Below are 22,280 nucleotides of genomic sequence, written 5' to 3' on the forward strand. Positions count from 1 at the left end.
TAGGATGCCCTCTGTAAGGGATGGCTCTCCTTCTGTACATTCTCACCATACTTCTGTTTCAAGGAATGTCCCACCCACCCACCCTGATGACAGATTGTTAGAAAGGGAGCTCAATAGATTGAGAGTGGAACAAACCAGACTGAAGCTCAAGAAGCAACAGCTGGATTTGGATAGACAGTCCTTAGAAGTGGAAAGGGAAAGACAGATATTGGGTTTAGAAACCCATGGTGTCAGCAGCAGTATTCCCCATAGTCATCCTGCAAAAGAGCATGATTCTAGGAATCTGCACAAGATAGTTCCCCCTTATAAGGAGGGGGATGACATTAACAAGTGGTTTGCTGCACTTGAGAGGGCCTGTGTTGTTCAGGATGTCCCTCAAAGGCAGTGGGCTGCTATCCTATGCCTGTCATTTAGTGGACAGGGTAGGGATATGCTCCTTACTGTGAAAGAAAGTGATGCCAATAATTTTACAATTTAAGAATACACTCCTGGATGGTTATGGCTTAACCACTGAACAGTACAGGATGAAGTTCAGAGAGACCAAAAAGGAGTCTTCACAAGACTGGGTTGATTTTGTTGACCATTCAGTGAAGGCCTTGGAGGGGTGGTTACATGGCAGTAAAGTTACTGATTATGAAAGCCTGTATAACTTGATCCTGAGAGAGCATATTCTTAATAATTGTGTGTCTGATTTGTTGCACCAGTACTTGGTGGACTCTGATCTAACCTCTCCCCAAGAATTGGGAAAGAAGGCAGACAAATGGGTCAGAACAAGGGTGAACAGAAAAGTTCATACAGGGGGTGACAAAGATGGCAACAAGAAGAAGGATGGTAAGTCTTCTGACAAGGGTGGGGACAGATCTAAAAATGAGTCTTCATCAGGCCCACAAAAACACTCTGGTGGGGGTGGTGGGCCCAAATCCTCTTCTAATCAAAACAAAGAAAAGAAACCATGGTGCTATTTATGTAAAATAAAAGGCCATTGGACAACAGATCCCAGTTGTCCAAAGAAAAGCACCAAGCCTCCTACCACTACAACCCCTACTGCTACACCTAGTGTCCCTACTAATAGCAGTGGTGGTGGGAGCAAACCTACTAATAGCCAATCCAAGGGAGTAGCTGGGCTCACTTTTGGTAACTTAGTTGGGGTTGGTCTGATTAGGGAGACCACAGAGGCTGTGTTAGTCTCTGAGGGGGCTATTGATTTAGCCACCTTGGTTGCTTGTCCCCTTAACATGGATAAGTACAAGTAACTACCCTTGATAAATGGTGTTGAGGTTAAGGCCTACAGGGACACTGGTGCCAGTGTTACTATGGTAATAGAGAAACTGGTCCACCCTGAACAACACCTACTTGGTCACCAGTACCAAGTAACCGATGCTCACAACAACACACTTAGCCACCCCATGGCTGTTGTAAATCTCAACTAGGGGGGGGGGGTTACTGGTCCAAAGAAAGTTGTGGTTACCTCAGATTTACCTGTAGACTGTCTACTAGGAAATGATTTAGAGACATCAGCTTGGTCAGATGTGGAGTTGGAGGCCCATGCAGCAATGCTGGGCATCCCAGGGCATATTTTTGCTTTAACCAGGGCTCAGGCCAAAAAGCAAAAAGGACAGGGTGACTTGGATCCTGGAACAATGGACCAAGTGCTCCCTAAAGCTAGGGCTAGTAGAAGTAAAGCACTACCTACTATCCCTCCCTCTACAGTGGATTCTACTTCTGAGGAAGAAGAATTTCCACCCGGTGCAGAACCTACACCAGAGGAGCTGGAAGCAGACACTGCTGAGCTTTTGTTGAAGGGGGGCCTGCCAGGGAGGAGCTGAGTGTGGCACAGCAGACCTGTCCCACACTAGAGGGTCTAAGACAGCAAGCTGTCAAACAAGCAAAGGGGGATGTCAGTGACTCTCACAGAGTTTACTGGGAGGACAACCTCTTGTACACTGAAGCAAGGGATCCTAAACCTGGAACTGCCAGGAGGTTAGTGATTCCTCAGGAGTACAGAAATTTCCTCCTAACTCTAGCCCACGACATTCCCTTAGCTGGACATTTGGGGCAAATGACAACTTGGGACAGGCTTGTTCCCTTGTTTCATTGGCCTAGAATGTCAGAGGACACAAAGGAATTTTGTAAGTCCTGTGAAACCTGTCAAGCCAGTGGCAAGACAGGTGGCACTCCAAAGGCACCCCTTATTCCACTACCTGTGGTTGGGGTTCCCTTTGAAAGGGTAGGGGTTGACATAGTTGGCCCCCTTGACCCTCCTACTGCTTCAGGCAATAGGTTTATCTTGGTGGTAGTGGACCATGCCACAAGATATCCTGAAGCAATTCCTCTAAGGACCACTACAGCACCTGCAGTGGCAAAGGCCCTCCTGGGAATATTTTCCAGGGTGGGCTTCCCAAAAGAGGTGGTATCAGACAGGGGAAGCAATTTCATGTCTGCTTACTTAAAGGCCAAGTGGAAGGAGTGTGGTGTGACATACAAGTTCACTACACCCTATCATCCACAAACAAATGGACTGGTGGAGAGATTTAACAAAACTCTCAAAGGCATGATTATGGGACTCCCTGAAAAACTCCGCAGGAGATGGGATATCCTTTTACCATGCCTCCTTTTTGCTTACAGGGAGGTACCCCAGAAAGGAGTGGGCTTCAGCCCCTTTGAACTCCTCTTTGGACACCCAGTAAGAGGTCCTCTAACACTTGTTAAGGAGGGTTGGGAACAACCTTTAAAAGCTCCAAAGCAAGATATAGTGGACTATGTACTTGGCCTCAGATCAAGGATGGCTGAGTACATGAAAAAGGCCAGTAAAAACCTTCAGGCCAGCCAAGAGCTCCAAAAGCAATGGCATGACCAGAAGGCTGTTTTGGTTCAGTACCAACCAGGGCAGAAAGTGTGGGTCTTGGAGCCTGTGGCCCCAAGGGCACTCCAAGATAAATGGAGTGGACCCCACACAATTGTTGAGAAAAAGGGTGAAGTCACCTACTTGGTTGACTTAGGCACTGCCAGGAGTCCCCTTAGGGTGCTCCATGTCAATCGCCTGAAACCCTACTATGACAGGGCTGATCTCACCCTGCTCATGGCAACTGATGAGGGACAGGAAGAAGAGAGTGACCCTCTCCCTGATCTCTTCTCTTCCACAGAACAAGATGCTCTAGTGGAAGGTGTAGTTTTGGCTGATTGTCTCACTGCTGAGCAGAGAGACCATTGCATAAATCTACTGGGTCAGTTTTCTGAACTCTTCTCTACTGTGCCAGGTACCACTTCTTGGTGTGAGCACACTATAGATACTGCAGACAGCTTGCCTGTCAAAAGTAAAATCTATAGGCAGCCTGACCATGTCAGAGACTGCATAAAGCAAGAGTTGCAGAAAATGTTAGAACTGGGAGTGGTTGAGCACTCTGAAAGTCCATGGGCCTCTCCTGTGGTACTTGTACCAAAACCTCATTCCAAGGATGGATAGAAGGAAATGCGGTTTTGTGTAGACTACAGAGGTCTCAACCAGGTAACCAAAACTGATGCTCACCCTATACCCAGGGCAGATGAGCTCATAGATACACTGGCATCTGCCAAGTATCTAAGCACTTTTGACTTGACTGCAGGGTATTGGCAGATCAAATTATCAGAAGATGCAAAAGCAAAAACTGCATTTTCAACCATTGGAGGCCATTACCAATTCACAGTAATGCCTTTTGGATTGAAAAATGCACCTGCCACTATTCAGAGGTTGGTGAATACAGTCCTGCAAGGGCTGGAAGCTTTTAGTGCAGCATATCTGGACGATATAGCTGTCTTTAGCTCCAGTTGGGATGATCACCTGGTCCACCTATGGAAAGATTTAGAGGCCCTGCAAAAGGCAGGCCTCACTATCAAGGCTTCAAAGTGCCAGATAGGGCAGGGGAAGGTGGTTTATCTGGGACACCTGGTTGGTGGAGACCAGATTGCACCACTTCAGGGGAAAATCCAAACTATTATAGATTGGGTTCCCCCTACCACTCAGACCCTGGTGAGAGCCTTTTTAGGCCTCACTGGGTATTACAGGAGGTTCATTAAGAACTATGGCTCCATTGCAGCCCCTCTTAATGACCTCACATCCAAGAAAATGCCTAAGAAGGTATTGTGGACAGCTAGCTGTCAGAAAGCTTTTGAGGAGCTGAAGCAGGCCATGTGCTCTGCACCTGTCCTGAAAAGCCCTTGTTACTCTAAAAAATTCTATGTCCAAACTGATGCATCTGAATTAGGAGTAGGGGCAGTCCTATCATAACTTAATTCTGAGGGCCAGGATCAACCTGTTGCTTTTATTAGTAGGAGGTTGACCCCTAGAGAAAAGCGTTGGTCTGCCATTGAGAGGGAGGCCTTTGATGTGGTCTGGGCACTGAAGAAGTTGAGGCCATACCTGTTTGGCACTCACTTCATTGTTCAGACAGACCACAAACCTCTACTTTGGCTAAAACAAATGAAAGGTGAAAATCCTAAATTATTGAGGTGGTCCATATCCCTACAGGGAATGGACTATACAGTGGAACATAGACCTGGGAGTACCCACTCCAATGCAGATGGACTCTCCAGATATATCCACTTAGACAATGAAGACTCATCAGGTCATGGTTAGTCTTATTGTCCTTCGTTTGGGGGGGGGTTGTGTAGGAAAGTACCATCTTGCCTGGCATGTTACCCCCATTTGTCACTGTATATATGTTATTTTAGTTGTATGTGTCACTGGGACCCTGCCAGCCAGGGCCCCAGTGCTCATAAGTGTGCCTGAATGTGTTACCTGTGTTATGACTAACTGTCTCACTGAGGCTCTGCTAATCAGAACCTCAGTGGTTATGCTCTCTCATTTCTTTCAAATTGTCACTAACAGGCTAGTGACCAATTTTACCAATTTACAGTGGCTTACTGGAACACCCTTATAATTCCCTAGTATATGGTACTGAGGTACCCAGGGTATTGGGGTTCCAGGAGATCCCTATGGGCTGCAGCATTTCTTTTGGCACCCATAGGGAGCTCTGACAATTCTTACACAGGCCTGCCACTGCAGCCTGAGTGAAATAACGTCCACGTTATTTCACAGCCATTTTACACTGCACTTAAGTAACTTATAAGTCACCTATATGTCTAACCTTTACCTGGTAAAGGTTGGGTGCTAAGTTACTTAGTGTGTGGGTACCCTGGCACTAGCCAAGGTGCCCCCACATTGTTCAGGGCCAATTCCCCGGACTTTGTGAGTGCGTGGACACCATTACACGCGTGCAATACATATAGATCACTACCTATGTGTAGCTTCACAATGGTAACTCCGAATATGGCCATGTAACATGTCTAAGATCATGGAATTGCCCCCTCTATGCCATCCTGGCATTGTTGGTGCAATCCCATGATCCCACGGGTCTCTAGCACAGACCCTGGCACTGCCAAACTGCCTTTCCCGGGGTTTCACTGCAGCTGCTGCTGCTGCCAACCCCTCAGACAGGCTTCTGCCCTCCTGGGGTCCAGCCAGGCCTGGCCCAGGATGGCAGAACAAAGGACTTCCTCTGAGAGAGGCTGTTACACCCTCTCCCGTTGGAAAATGGTGTGAAGGCAGGGGAGGAGTATCCTCCCCCAGCCTCTGGAAATGCTTTCATGGGCACACATGGTGCCCATTTCTGCATAAGCCAGTCTACACCGGTTCAGGGACCCCTCAGCCCTGCTCTGGCGCGAAACTGGACAAAGGGAAGGGGAGTGACCACTCCCCTGACCTGCACCTCCCCTGGGAGGTGCCCAGAGCTCTTCCAGTGTGCTCCAGACCTCTGCCATCTTGGAAACAGCTGGCACACTGGACTGCTCTGAGTGGCCAGGGCCAGCAGGTGACGTCAGAGACTCCTTCTGATAGGCTCCTTCAGGTGTTGCTAGCCTATCTTCTCTCCTAAGTAGCCAAACCCTCTTTTCTGGCTATTTAGGGTCTCTGCTTTGGGGATTTCCTTAGATAACGAATGCAAGAGCTCATCCGAGTTCCTCTGCATCTCTCTCTTCACCTTCTGCCAAGGAATCGACTGCTGACCGCGCTGGAAGCCTGCAAAACTGCAACGAAGTAGCGAAGACGACTACTGCAACTCTGTAACGCTGATCCTGCCGCCTTCTCGACTGCTTTCCTGGTGGTGCATGCTGTGGGGGTAGTGTGCCTCCTCTCTGCACTAGAAGCTCCGAAGAAATCTCCCGTGGGTCGATGGAATCGTCCCCCTGCAACCGCAGGCACCAAAGAACTGCATCACCGGTACACTGGGTCTCCTCTCAGCATGACGAGCGAGGTCCCTTGAATCCAGCAACTCTGTCCAAGTGACTCCCACAGTCCAGTGACTCTTCAGTCCAAGTTTGGTGGAGGTAAGTCCTTGCCTCCCCACGCCAGACTGCAATGCTGGGAACCGTGACTTTTGCAGCTACTCCGGCCTCCGTGCACTTCCGGTGGAAATCCTTTGTGCACAGTCCAGCCTGGGTCCACGGCACTCTAACCTGCATTGCACGACCTCCTAAGTTGTCCTCCGGCGGCGTGGGACTCCTTTGTGCAACTTCGGGTGAGCACCGTTTCACTCCACTTCGTAGTGCCTGTTCTGGCACTTCTGCAGATGCTGCCTGCTTCTGAGAGGGCTCCTTGTCTTGCTCGATGCCCCCTCTGTCCCCAGACGCAATTGGCGACATCCTGGTCCCTCCTGGGCCACAGCAGCATCCAAAAACCTTAACCGCACAATTTGCAGCTAGCAAGGCTTGATGGAGGTCTTTCTTCAGGAAAACACTTCTGCACAACTCTCCACGGCGTGAGAGATCTGTCCTCCAAAGGGAAAGTTCCTAGCCCTTGTCGTTCCTGCAGAATCTTCAGCTTCTACTGTCCAGTAGCAGCTTCTTTGCACCCACAGCTGGCATTTCCTGGGCATCTGCCCATCTCCGACTTGCTTGTGACTTTTGGACTTGGTCCCCTTGTTCCACAGGTACCCTCGTTTGGAAATCCATTGTTGTTGCATTGCTGATTTGTGTCTTTCCTGCAGAATTCCCCTATCACGACTTCTATGTCCTTTGGGGAACTTTAGTGCACTTTGCTCTCACTTTTCAGGGTCTTGGGATGGGCTATTTTTCTAACCCTAACTGTTTTCTTACAGTCCCAGCGACCCTCTACAAGGTCACATAGGTTTGGGGTCCATTCGTGGTTCGCATTCCACTTTTGGAGTATATGGTTTGTGTTGCCCCTATACCTATGTGTCCCCATTGCATCCTATTGTAACTATACATTGTTTGCTCTGTTTTCTAATACTATTACTGCATATTTTGGTATTGTGTACATATATCTTGTGTATATTTGCTATCCTCATACTGAGGGTACTCACTGAGATACTTTTGGCATATTGTCATAAAAATAAAGTACCTTTATCTTTAGTATATCTGTGTATTGTGTTTTCTTATGATATTGTGCATATGACACTAGTGGTACTGTAGGAGCTTCACTCGTCTCCTAGTTCAGCCTAAGCTGCTCTGCTAAGCTACCATTATCTATCAGCCTAAGCTGCTAGACACCCTATACACTAATAAGGGATAACTGGGCCTGGTGCAAGGTGTAAGTACCCCTAGGTACTCACTACAAGCCAGTCCAGCCTCCTACAGGTACTGTTCAGCAGACCCTGCATGGGTTCTGTAGCTGGCCGATCTTCAATTGCAGTCAGCCTGGATTTTGGATTTGCACCTGTTCCTTGCCACCTCAAGTAACCTTTTTACCACTAAAGACTTCTAAGCAGTGTTTTCACATTTACACAAAGTAGTGCAACACTTTTCTTGCACCCCCTTACCGGCACCTAACAACACCATGGTAGCGCTGTATCTACAATACGGCGCACCATGGTGGTCGTTAGCACAATAGCGTCCACATTTTTTAGGCTATTGTGGTGTTTTGCTACACTGGCATCACAAATTTTGATGCTAGTGCCAAAAAGCACTGGGAGGCTCATTGAATATAATGGGTGCGTCATTTTAACAGCTGCGCTAAGCAGGCATTAAAAATGATGTTAAAATGTCTCATTGAAATGTTTTAAATTTCACATGACATTTTTTCGGGCCCCCCTGAGCTGGAACACCCCCCTTGCATACATTATGCCTGATGCAGGCACAATGTTGCACAAGGGATCGCAAAGTGGCTCAATGCAGGCATTGCACTAATTTATAAATATGGCACAGCAGAAAAGCCACCTTAGCGCCGCCTTAGCACCAAAAACATTATGCTATGTCGACACTAAGGTGGAGCAAGGGGCTTATAAGTATGCCCCTTAATCTTTAAAAATTCATATCTCAACCTCTACTGATTTGATATTTGTTGTTTTGGTCTTGTTTTAACCAGATTAATGATATCTATTTTCCTAACCTAGTTGACAAGAGGTATGCAACCTACCTATCCAAGTAGGGCCGCAATCCTTGTCAGGGTAAGTCACAACACACTCTAAATTATCCTGTGCTCACCCTCTGGTATCTTGGCACAGAGCAGTCAGGCTTAACTTAAAAGGCAATGTATAAAGCATTTGTGCAACACACAAGCAGTAACACAGTGAAGACACCACAAAAACACTCCACATTACATTAGAAAATTAAAGTTTATTTTTATGAACCAAAAACAACCCCAAATCCAAATGATGAAATCCAATAAGTAATAGAAGACATATGATTTTATAAAGAATTAATGAAACTATGGTACTTATAAGCAGAAACTGCCAACCAGAGCTATCTGGTCACAGTAGATCAGCCAAAGTCAAAAGTTCAGGCTGGCCGTGATGGAGCTCAGCCAGACTACAAGACCCACGCAGGGCCCAATGAGTAAGAGTACCTTGGTCCTTGAGATGCATCAGTTTTGATTGGCGCAACAATATTGATGCATCAGTTGTGCACTGAAGAAAGTAGTGTAGTAATGCATTGGCGATGATCCTGAGAGTGAAGGCGAAGGTTCTGTGTCAGGAGTCCAGTACTAATCAGGTTGTGCCTTTGAAGTGGGGGAGACTTCAAAGAAGGGTCGTTAAAGTGCAAGGAGGTCCTTTCTTCCCGGCCTTGCCTCTAGACTAACAGAAGGGGTTAATCTGTCCTTTGTGTGGGGACAGCCACTGCCTATTCAGATGTAAGTTTTAGCCCTCTCCTCCCTTCCTGCCCAGGAAGAGTAATCAGAATGCAGATGAATTCACAAACACACCTACCCTTCCTGTGTTTGTGGCTGTCTAGAGAGAATGCACAAAGTGTAGCTGTCATCCACCCCAGATATATATTGGAGGAAGGCTGCAGGCACACAGAGATGTAAGGACAAAGAAATGTCCCCTTTATAAAAGTGACATTTTTAAAATAGTAATGTTAACTCCAACTTTACCAGTAAAGAGGATTTAGCATTACCATTCCAATGATATGAACCATGACATAGCTACTCCTTCTCAGTCAGGAATTACAGCTTAAAAGTGTAATAAAGAGTTGCCAATGTTAACTTATGAGAAGGGTAGGCCTCACAGTAAGGAAAAACTAATCTGGGAGTTTTCACTACCAGAACATGCAAAACTTAAAAGTACATGCCATAACTTTTACTTACACAGCTCCCTGCCTTATGGGCTACATAGGGCCTACCTTAGGGGTGACGTGTAATAAAAGGGGAGTTAGATAAGGCTTAGCAAAGGGGTTTTAAATACCAAGTCGAAATGGCAGTAAAACAGGCTCTACAATGGAAGGCTTGAGCCGTGGTTAGGGGTCTACCGAATTGGGTATCAAAATGTGTGCTGCAGTCCTACTAGTAGCATTTAATATACAGGTCCAAGGAACAAGGAGTGCATTTTGCTAGGAGTTTATAAGTACATTAAACATGTCAATTGGGGTTAGGCCAGTGTTATCATGATTTAGGATGGAGCACAAGCACTTTAGCACAAGGTAGCAGTGGTAAAATGCAATCCTAAAACCAGCAAAAACAAGGTCAGAAAATGGAGGGAAGCAGGCAAAAGTTGGGTGGGAGACCCGGCCTAAGGCTGTCAGGTCAAACAAATACCAAATGTCTCAAAAAATGTTGTAGGCAAGTAATATTTTTCATTACACAACAGTAAGCCATAGGAAATCACACTAAAGAACTAGAATGTGACATTAAAAAAAAGATCACGTACAGAACCTACCGTAGCAATATAGTGAATAATACTTTGCACTGTTGCTGAACTTTGCAGAATAATACTGGCATCTCTTTCCACGCAAATTACAACTTATACATGTTTTTCTAAGAGGATTTTCATGAATGTTAATTCTAAAATGCAAGCAAAAACATGTTTTAAACAAAAAATATTTTGAGTACATATTGAACTACATGTTCGCATTTGGCATATGTGCTATATAGCTGTTAGGTGGTGTCTACAATTATATTCTGTGCAGTGGGACACAACATTCCTCAATGGGACGGGTGGGGTAGCTGTCTTAGCCAGACACACTGACATAACACACCAGAAATTTAAGTCTCCACCTTTTTAACGGAAATGCTCAGTAGTTTTCATTGAGTCACACGGCTGACCGAAAATGAAACTCGTAAGAGTCAGTCCCCAGATATTAGTACAGAAGTGTTTCAAATGTGCACTGTCTTTTCACAAATTAACCAATCCATTAATATTAGTTTTCGGTGTTGGCCTCAATAAAATCTACATTACATTTAACTCACACAATATATTACAATTATGTTAAAATATAGCAATCATTAACAATAGAAAAGATAATTGCATGAATTCGAAAAGAGAATACAGTGCATCACTGGGTAAATATATAATCATTTACGACCACGTTCGAAATAGCCCCCGAGAAATTTTATTTATGCCAAATTTCTGGAATTTGGCATTACGTTTTTTTATGTGGAATTCCACAAACGTATGTCAGTGCACAACATGGCGTAATTTAGAGGGAGGGTGTTGATCAAGTAAAAGTCATATTGTGGTAGTACTGAAACAATGCCAATGGACAGAATGGGAGTGGCTCTTATTCGTAGCACTTACGTTTTTGCAAATTTTTGTGTGAAGATTGCCCGTCATAGCGTCAAAAATTCACACAGTGCTGCAAATTGCACGAAAAAATGAAGGCTGAAATATGCCTGATTTACGTTTTGGGTCATTTTGCTTCATTTTTCTGAAATATTTCATAATTACCCAAAAGAAATTATGTGAATTTCACAAACCCTTAATTTATAACCAAAGCGTTGTGCCTATGTTTGCCATAAAGATTGAGCTGTTTCATATTGATTGTCCATATACAAAATGATGGCACCATGCTATGCATGCCTCTTTAATGTGCACTGCCTTCATTTTCAGGCATGGCCACAGGCAGCTTTGGACACAGCTTTATCTGTCTTCTACTGGCTCAGGTAATCAGAAGAACCTTAAAATGCAATACAGAAAGAAGCCTTGGCTCCCCTGCTCGGTTAATCTTGGTCTTAATGATAGGTCTGAAGTTGTGCTAGTCACCGATGAATTAGTTGCACTGTACACATCTGCCCGAGATATTGTTAATAGAGACTTGTACAGTAGGTGGGGTTTTGGTTAGTGTAATCTAGTGGCACAAAAGTACGAAGTGGTTTTATATTCTGATCTCTCTGAAAAAATAGTTAGGAGGTTTACACTGCGAACTCTCTCACATTGGAAATGCTGTAACATGCAATTCAAAGTTTTACAATGTGAACCATCTTACAAATTCCATTGGAAATAGTCGGCCATTGTGAATTATGTAACTGATCTAATAAAAAGCTGCTTTAAACCTTAAACTTTGTGGCTAGGCTTTTACATTGTGAATCACTGAGATAGTTTCTTAAACATATCCATAGGTAAAATACCTCATTTGATGCCAATTAAGCCTAGTGGGCCATGACAACCCAAAGCCTATCCCCACATTCCCTCACGAATTGCACAGGAGGTGCATAATTATTGTCCACTATCCTGCATCTAATCCTGTGGCACAGCAATGGAAGGTGCTACTGAAAATGACAGCAGTAGCATAGCATGCCGATTGTGCCAAAATGCACAAAGCATGACAAGCTGTGGATCGTCTATTCTAAACGTGGCTGCTTCATCCATTCAGGCAAGAGAGGTGGAGTGCCTGTGAGGTTCATGTGAGACACGAGGCAGAGTTCCAGAGAAGCGCCTGAGTGCCTCCGAAAACTAACAGCGAGAAAAAACCTGAGGCTGAGACTATGTTCACTAGTTCAACTGATGTTTATATCAACACTCAATATATTTAGTTGCTGTGTACATGATGATCTATGCAAGAGGATTGGTGGTGGTCTACCAGTGATCACTGAGAAAATGATCTCAAAATTAAATACATGGATTACATGGTTCATTAATAAAACATCTCCCAATCCTTGAGGAGAGTCATTAGGTAAAACGGATGATCAGAGATTACAGGAAGTAGTCTTGGGGATGGTTGGTGTCGTACTGTTTCAAAATTAAGACTCATCCATTCTTAAATTAGTACACGTGTCTCAATGAAAACCTGAAGGAGCTAGTTACACCCCACACTGAAAAAGCAAAACACACTACACACTAAGGGGCATATTTATACTCTGTTTGCGCCGAATGTGCATCAAAAATTTTGACGCACATTCGGCGCAAACCGTGCACCACATTTAAACTTTGACGCCCGAGCCTGCGAATGTCAAAATTCCTCTGTGTGCGTCATTTTTGGGATGCGGGAAACTGCCTTGTGTTAATGACATGCAAGGTAGGCGTTCCCGCCCGAAAAATGACTTTAAGGCCTGTGTGCCTTATTTATACTCCTGCGTCATTTTGATGCACAGGAGGGGCGGGTCTTAAAAAATGGCGCACACCCTGATGTGTGCCGTTTTTTAACGCCTGGGTGAGGGCAGGCGTTAAGGGACCTGTGGGCTCACTTCCATGGTCTCTGACCATGGAAGCAGTCCAGAGGGGCCCTTCCCTGCCCCCAGGGACACCCCCTGCCACCCTCACCCACCCCTGTAGGACACCCATGGATGGGGGGACCCACCCAGGTAAGCACAGGTAAGTTGAGGTTAGTATTTAAAAAATAAAAAATAAATAAAGTGGCATAGGGGGGCCTAACGTAGGCCACCCTACATACCACTGTGCCCAATGACCATGCCCAGGGGACAGAAGTTCCCTGGGCATGGTCATTGGGCAAGGGGGCATGACTCCTGTCTTTGCTAAAACAGGAGTCATTTCAATGGGGGTTGTGCGTCAAAAAATGGTGCAAGTCTGGTTTGAGGCATGTTTTTTGCCTCAAACCCCCATTTTCCCCTATGCCAGAGCTGCCTGGTTTGAGTCATTTATTTTTACTCAGACCAGTCCGCAGTGCCGGATAATGTCATTCCTTAAATAAGGCACCCGCATGGTGCGTAGGAATGGCATTAGCCGACGGTAAAAAAAAATACGCGAACCAGCGCCGGTGCTGGTTTGTGTCAAAAAGTATAAATATGGCCCTAACAGTACTCTTAACACAGTACCAGTCAAAACACTAGAAAGCATAATTACACCCCTCACATACCAGCAGGCTTACACCATTGACAGCATTTCTACAACCATCAGGGTTTCAGTCACAACCTTTAGAGAGCAGTGCTTAATTTGAGCCAGAGGTTGCTGGTGGGGCTTACAGAACTCATGTTTAAGGCTGGTGTGGTCCACCGCCACTTACTTTTCCTTATCAGGCATTTTAAAAGGGCAAGAGAGGGGAAATACACAAACAGCAATGAAGAAGGAAGAGAAGACAGAAAAACATCAGCAAGGAAGAAAGCTGGAGCCTGCATGAGTGAGATAAAGGGGCGGGATGTGTCTGGCAGTATATTAAAGACGCAAGAAATGTATTCAGGACTACACAGCCTTGGTATTCAGCCTGGGGACATTTAATAGCACCAGCCGCTATCTTTTGAGCACTGATTTTGGCACCAGCACACATTATGTTACAATTTAAGCACTGTGAGAGATTAACAATCTCACACCACCATCATCATACAATTAGCAGACCAACAGTCACTGTCTACCAACAGCATTCTACACACACTGCCAGGAGCATTTTCCCACCCTCCACAAACTGGTAACAATCAATATGTATGGCTGATAACTGAGGATACTTCCACATTTGTGACATTATGTTTATGGTATTGTGGATGGGTGAGTGGCGGATTGTAAGAACGGGTCAGGGTGGATTAATATATGCATGGATGTAATCATTAGTAACCGAGTGCATGGATGATAAGAGAGAGAGTACATCATCAGACTAATGAGTGACTGCAATTATGGTGGCATCCAGTCACACTAAATTACAAGGCAGGCTAATTGAATCAATCAATGCTTGTTGAAAATAGGTGCCACACATGTCTGCCTCGGTAATTGTTGATTAGGTCAGAACAAGATAAGATTAACCAGTGGCTAGTGAGATGTCTCATTACACTTGTATAGCTGTGAGAACAAAGAAGACCACCAAGTGGAGGTCTTCGTAGTCGGGGTTTACATCAGGTAACCTGTCACAATTAAATGCTGAGCTCATGTAAAAAAACATCATAGTAAATGTCTACTGTTAGTAGACTATAAGTTTAAGGTACAAGATCTTATGTCACATAGAGAATGGACTTTACAAAATGAAAAGAAGTGGGCTTTATTCTGGATTTAGGAGATCATCACAGACCAAGAGGGGTTAATGATCCTTCTCTAAAAACATTTAAAAAGAAGGATACCTTTCAATACAAACACAGAGCAGACCTAATAGTCAATTATTTAAAAATATTTTATTTGATTCTACTACCTATAAGAAGAATTATAAATACTAATTTTAAAAGAGTGTTTTAAACGAAAAATATAACTGCATCTAAAGGAAGGAGAGCAGACTATTTTGTGGTGATCATTATCACAGATTCCAAAAACAATTGCAGTCACAACACCCAAGGTGAAAGTGAACCTATTACAGAGGCGAAGTTGCACCTATGTAGTTAACTTTGATGCTTCAATTGGGCTTCAAAGCATGACAGATAATCCTTATCCATAGACCACACACTGGTGTTACCCATGGACCAGGGGCTAATCTGTCTCAGGTTACCTGTCACACATTTCTGTGCTTGGTTTCCAATTGGAAAGAGGGCGTGGTTGGGTCAGAGATAACCCATAATCTGCTCTTCTAAAGGTCAGCACAATGCTGCAGGTAGCAAAGAAATAGGTTATCAGTCACGCATCCCTGCCCCCTGTTCCCCTGGGCAGAATGGGCAGGTCATAGGTGATCCTGAGTTGTGATCCACTTCTCTGTGACCCACTCAATGCTACAGGTCACGGTAGAGCAGGAACACTGACACCCTCTCCTTTGTCCTGTTCTCAGCTAGAAACAGGACACATGGGAGGTAGTGTGTCACCCACTTTTTAATGATGATTTTAAAGCTCATTTTCAACCCAAGGCAAGGTGTGTGTAGAAGTGAATAAATAAGAGCCTAGAGTCCTTGGCCAATGTGGTGGAGGCAAAAGCCATCTAATGCTCCTTACACACTCCCCTTCATTTCTTAATTCCCTCTAATGTTTGCAAAAATCATTATAGTTAAACAAATGACTTTGAGTATTTGGGGGTGTTAGACTGTAAATGATCCTGGATTAGAAATCAGGACCCTTGCCCACAGTAAATTATGTAGTCTATTACACTCAAGGCAGGTTTGCATTTTACACATACCTATTTACATACATACAAGCTGTCAACACAGTTTGTTTGCTTATCAGATGTTACATTTTTAGCCTTATGTGAATTATCCTTTTATTTGAGCTTCTTTTTGTATCATTAATAACAGGGACTGTATTACAGGAAGTGCCCCGGGGACGCAACAGGCATGTGCACCCGCTCTGTGTGGCCCCAGGGTACTTTGGTATTACAGAAGGGGCCGCAGATGCTAGCGCAGCCCCTTCTGTAATATTGATAGCTCTGGAGCACATGTAGCACATTCCTTCATTTGCATAGAGGGTGTGATCCTATGCAAATGAGGAAATCTCTTTACCTCTGCATCCACACCATTTTTTGGATGCTTGTGCGAAGGCAGGGAAGCTGTCAAGACACGCTCTGAAAGTGTGTCACAAAACGGTGGCAGATTGTCTTTGTGCCGCCTAATGGCAGCCCTCTGGAAAGGTGATTTGGGGTCCTACGAACCCCCTCGATGTTTCCTTGCTGGCAGGTGCAGTCACTCACTGCACCTGCCAACAAAGGCATCTATAATCTCTCCTCAAAGTGTAGATGGGTTGTAGCCTTCACAGTGAAATATGTAACAGCTTTTTAGCGCTGCTCCATATTTCATTTGAGTGGGCAGCCCGCAAGGCAGCATGAGTTTGCAGCTGCCCTTAGGGCAGCGCATTCTCTGTCATAGGGTGCACTTCACCTGTTTGTGCACAGGGGAGCTATTTCAATGTGCGTCATGGTGCAAATAGGAAAAGAGTGCCCTATGTGTAATAAGAGGCCATAATAAAGAAAGTGTACAGGGGTACAATAGGCATTTGTGCCCACCTTGTGTGCCCTCGGGGCACTTTGTTATTAAAGATGGGGGCACATACACTTGTGAGGCCCCTTCTGTAAAACATATTGCACTGGTGCACATGTAGTACCAGAGCTATCAAGAGGTGTGCCCTCATTTGGATGGGGCTTGTCAACATGCAAATGAGGGAATCATTTTGTCTCTGTATTCCTGACATAGCCAAAGAGGCAAACATGCTCTTAGGAAGTGCACTAAAAGAGCACCACAAAAACATGGAGCAATGTAAATGCACCCACATAGGGCACTCCTATAAAGAGGTGAAAAGGGGTTCCATTGACAACATAAATATTCCCCTGCAGGCAGGTGCAGTCACTCATGAAACCCTCATGCAAGGAGTTCTCTAATCCCTTTTGATGGTGCAGATGGGTTGCTACTTCACAGAGAAAAATGGAGCAACTTTAAAACGGCTGCTCTGTATTTTACTTGAATGCACTGCCCCAAGAGCCGTGTGAGTTCATGGCTGCCCTGAAGGCTGCACATTCTTCATAATAGGATGCACTTTACCTGTATCCGGGGTACCTGCTTAAAGGTGTGCCATTGTAAAAACTAGGAAAGTGCACCCTTTTAGTAATACGGACCAAGGTAGCATCATACTTGCACTATGATGGGAAAAGGATGTATAAATTCCCATAAAATAAAGGTAAAAGAGTAAAGTGTGATATATATTTGTGATATAGGTTTACAGTGTATTCACAATACAAACTAAAAAGTTAAAACAATTCTAAAAAAGGTGTAACCTTGCCCTAACCTCTGGACTTTGCCTACCTTAAACTCCACTCCTATTATTGCTTAAAAAACATGAAATTTTAAGTGACTGAATGGTTCTTTGAGTGTTTTTGAAGTGACACTGTTGTGCTTTACAAATTTGTCACTGTATGGTTTCATGATGGTTGACATATTGGTATATGATGATGTTAGTGCAGGTCTGTGTTAGTAGGTGTGTGCATGCACAATGGTGCGTGGAGTGTAGGGATGTATGATGTGTGTGTGTGAGTTATTGTGGCAGGTTGAGTATATGAAGTGGATTTGTGTCACATATCATTTTGTTCTTGCCCAAAAATGTTTTTAAATTCCAGCTTAAAACGTTACTGGAGATCAAGTTAAGAACAGTGTAACACTAGACATCGCCTACCCTTAAATATTTTCTCTTACACTGAGTCACCGGAGCACACTAATAATGAGAAGTCTGGGACACTGAACATAAATGATCGGGGCACCCCATGGTAGGTACTGTGAAGTATCTACTTTCAGTTTCTGGTTGAGTGCCGCAGTGTTACCACACTTCACTAGATCAGCAGATACTGAATATGTATTCACCATTTGGTCAGATTTTAAGCAAAATCTATGAGAACACATCTCTACACTTTACACAGAGTAAGGTTCTGCAACCATTTTTATAGTTTTGAAGAGGTTTGTCAAATTGGGCATTGCATGAAAAAATAGTTTGGGAAGAAATGTGGCCCATTTAGTACCCCTCTTAGCCTGTTAAGGATTAGCACCACTAAACTACAGCCAAAATCCAAAATGCTTTATAGTATGACCAAAGCTATTTGTGTTTTTTACTCTCCACATGCATCCTCTAAATACATAGGTGAGGTACATATTCATGATATGTATGTCACACATGGATGGTTAAATGTCTGTCTAAACTTGCTTAGGAAAAAGCACTAGTGGATTTGTCCAAGGACTACTTGAATTCTCATTCACTCCTAAGTTGAGTATCTAGGCTATCTCTGCCTTGATGCACTCCTGGACCTAGTATGGCATTCTGTATAGTTTTCCAATCACAGGTACTTTATCCCCAGAGTCTATGTCATAAGCACAGGCTGGATGTAACCTTGGGATGAGTAAGAACAGGTAGGCAAGCCATCCCAACTCCACCCACTGTTCAGGAGACAGATATTGGCAAGTTTCAAACAATCCACTGAACCATCTTTGAAATCTCATCAGTTCTATGAGGGGCCACTGTTAATAGGCCCCAAGAGTAGGACACCCTTTATGTACATTGCAAAACTACTCCTTGGAAGATCTGACTGCTGTAGGCCCATCTAAAGAGGAGCTAGCTACTCCAACAGGTCTGACATGGGCCCAGACTTCAACACTTCCTCAGCCTTGTTAGCCTCATCCACCTCTTCATCAAGAGCAGCAAGGGTGATGGCTCTTCTCAGAGGCTGCTGTGGCACACACTATCCTGCAATTGTCTGGTCCCTCCTTTCCCTTGGGAAGTGATCCCATCCTCAACTTGACGTGTAGCCTGTGCCATGGTCCTAGCCATAACCAATGTAAAATCAAGTCATTGCCCAGTAGGCATCTAGCACAATGTTTCTCTAGCAACCCTCTGTCAACCACAGCCATGTAGCCATTCACTGCTACACCAGTCATGGCGTGTGGGTACTATGGGGGTCATTACAACCTCGGCTGTCTTTTAACAAGACCGCTGAGGGACCGCCGTGCGGAAGACCGCCAGTAGTGGCGGTTTGCTGCTCGGCGTATTATGACTGTAGGCTGCTCTCCGTCCTTTGTACGACGGAGAGCCGCCAACAGCCATACTGGTGGGCGGCGGGGAGGTGGAGGTTGCTCCACCTCCACCGCCACGCCAACAGAACACCGCCCACGAATCACGTCCTGTGATTCGGCGCAGCGGTGTTCTGTTGGCGGTGTGGTGTCGGCGGAGCAGCCGCCATGGCTCCCGTCCCCTCCTGGAGGATCGACGGACAAGGTAAGTCGATCGTCTGTTAGTGGAGGGGGGCAGGGGAGTGTTGTGTGTTGTGTGGGTGCATGGGGGTGTGCATCTGTGTATGTAGAGGGGGTGTGAGTGCGTGTATGCTTGTGGGTGTGTTGCGTGTGTGGGAATGAGTGCGTGTATGTCTGTATGGATGTGTGCGTGTATGTCTGTATATGGGTGTGCGAGTCTGACTGAGGGTGTGGATGTAGACATGTATGTTGGTGTGTGTGCGTGTATGTGTGTTGGTGGTGCCTGCGTGCGTGTCGTGTGTGTATGAGTGTTGTTATGTTGGGGGTCGGGTGGGGATTTCATGGAGGTTCCTACCGCTGGAATTCCACGGCGGTAAGCCGGGTCGAAATACCGGCGGTGGTATTGTGACGGCCGTCGGGCTGGAGACCCAGGTCTCCAGCCCAGCGGTCGTCTCCGCTCCGGCGGGCGGAATGGTGAAGCGGGGGATGAGCATGGCGGTAACCGCCATGGTCATGATACAAAAAAAAAGACCGCCAGCCTGTTGGCGGTCTTACCGCCGCTTTAACACCGTCCGCCAGGTTTGTAATGACCCCCTATGTGTCATTTCACTGAATACCATGCCTTTGCCAATGGTAGCAGGGAGAATCTCCTTGCTTTGAGACACTTTCTCTGAACCCTACACCTGGACTTGCCAGCATCTTTCTGATAGGAATCTTCATCCTATTGGTAAGCACTTCACTGCCAAAACTAATAGTATTTTTCCCCTGATGTTAAGTTAACTAAATACATTACGATATCAATCATGTATTTAGTTTTTAATTGTTAATTAATTATTTAATTTATTGTTAATTATGTAATAGATTAATATCCATGTTTTAAGAGAAATTTCAGCAGTGGGTTGCTGGGTTTGTAAGGGCATTATGTGGGAAGTTAATTAAGTTATAAAAAATTACAATTATTGTTAGTTTTTAATTGCTAACTAATTATTTAGTTGATTTTTAATTATGTAAATCATTTAATACTGTTTTATAGTTATATATTAGATACAGGTTGCTGGCTTTGTGGGGGAATAGGATGGGAAGTAGAATTAATTTAAATTTATTTTAATGAAATATGTTTTAAAAAATACATATTATTTGATAATAAACCATGTTCATTACTTATGATATTATTTACTGTGCAACTGTAATTTTTTGTTTATTTTAATGTGTATTTTAGTTTTTATATGTCTGATAAACATTTATTTTTTTAATTCTCTTGGTTTTTTCAGCGGGTTGCAAAGAAAAAATATATGATTTCTTTTCATAATTGATCTTTATATGTTATTTAGAAACAGGTCATTATAAATAATATTTTTATATTTCTTATTTTAGAAAAAATATTTAATGGTGTCTGTGGAATTTGGTTTCACAGATTATATTTTCTTAATATTTTATCTTGTAATTGAAATTCAATCAATAATTAATAATTTATTAATTGTGGTTTTTGTAGTTAGTGAAGTTGATATTATTATATGCAATTATATTTTATTTATTTTTCAACTTATATGCTAACTATTATATATATATATATATTTAATATATATATATATATATATATATATGTATATTTCTGTATAATTTGATTTTAGAATGGTTTGTAATAGGCGTTTCTATTAAAATTAAAAGGATTTGTAGTACTGGTATATGAAATCCTTTTTAAGTCATGTTTCCCTGATGTTGCTTATACTTGAGCAAAAATAGTAAATCTATTCCATCCAAATTCAAACATTTTCCCTGCTGTTGCTTACACTGGAGTGGGATTAGTAAATGTATCCCCTCCAAAGTCCAACACTTCACCTTCTCTTCCATAGACTGGAGAGGGAATAATAAATGTTATCCCCGTGAAGTTCAATGATTTCCCTACTCTTTCTTAGACTATTGTGGGAATATTAAATGTAACCCATCCTTGGTTAGTCTAACACTTTCCCTATTGTTGCGTAGACTGAAGTAGGAATACTACATCTAACTCCTTTGAAGTGAAACACTTTCCTACTGTTGAGTACAAATACTAAACCTATACCCCGAAGTCCAGGGTTTTCCCTACTGTTGCTTAGATTGAGGTGGGAATAATAAATGTAACCCCTGGAAAACCCAGCACTTTCCCTACTATTCCATAAACTGGAGTAGGAATAGTAAATCTAACCCCTCCAAAGTCCCCTGTTTTCCCTACTGTTATTTAGACTGGAGGTGGAATAGTAAATCTACCCCTTTCCCTACTGCTGCTTGGACTGGAGTGGGAATAGTACATCTTAACACTCAGAAGTCCAACTTTCCCAACTGTAGTTTAGGTTGGAGTGCAAATAGTAAAATGTAACCTCTCTGCAGACCAACACTTTCCGTACTGTTGCATAAGCTGGAGTGGGTACTGCATATCTAATATTTCCAATACTTTTCCTAATATTGGTTACATATAATGTCTAATATTATTTGTTTATTTTTTTATATTTTATTATTTTTAATTTTCTTTTATGTTTCTGCAATTTTTAGTAAGAGTGTTTTCTGGGGTTTTAATTTCTATTATATGAAATATTTCCTAAATTAATGAATATATTGAATTGTTTAGAGGTTTTATGCTGGTTTTTATTTGAATATGTTTGTGTGTGTGTGTGTGTGTATATATATACACACACACACACAAGAACAGTTTACAGAATGACCCACACTTTTAGAACTTATGCAGCAAAATTAGAAAATGTATTGATAGTCAAAACAACTATGTGTTTTGGGCCCCCGGGGCCTTGATCATGGGTACAGGCATAGCTAAAAACCATTATTTCATACAATGCAGTAAAAACCCCCAAAAGTGATGACAGTACGCAAAATAACAGATACCAGAATAAATTGTCTCAAATGTGGGCGCCATCTTGAACTATCAAAGTGCGTAATACAAGCAATAAATATTCACAGTTTTTAAATTAATCTGAATACACAAGAATGGCGTCCAAAAATTAAAGGTACATGTGCTTGATGAAAACTATGTGCATGATGGAAAAAGAGGTGCATTTATATGTAGTATTAA

General features: G+C 43.6%; 1 protein-coding gene across 3 annotated transcripts in view; it reads right to left on the bottom strand.

The window, feature by feature from the left end:
• LOC138284927 (prolyl endopeptidase FAP-like) overlaps positions 1-22,280 on the bottom strand; it is a 551,554-nt gene that overhangs the window by 299,804 nt on the left and 229,470 nt on the right. For all 3 annotated transcript variants that reach the window (XM_069224259.1, XM_069224257.1, XM_069224258.1), the window contains one exon: positions 10,146-10,270. In XM_069224259.1, coding sequence (XP_069080360.1) covers positions 10,146-10,270 — 125 coding nt within the window. The remainder of the gene's footprint in view (positions 1-10,145; positions 10,271-22,280) is intronic.

Source organism: Pleurodeles waltl, chromosome 3_1 (assembly GCF_031143425.1).
Source record: "Pleurodeles waltl isolate 20211129_DDA chromosome 3_1, aPleWal1.hap1.20221129, whole genome shotgun sequence".
Classification (NCBI taxonomy): Eukaryota; Metazoa; Chordata; class Amphibia; order Caudata; family Salamandridae; genus Pleurodeles; species Pleurodeles waltl.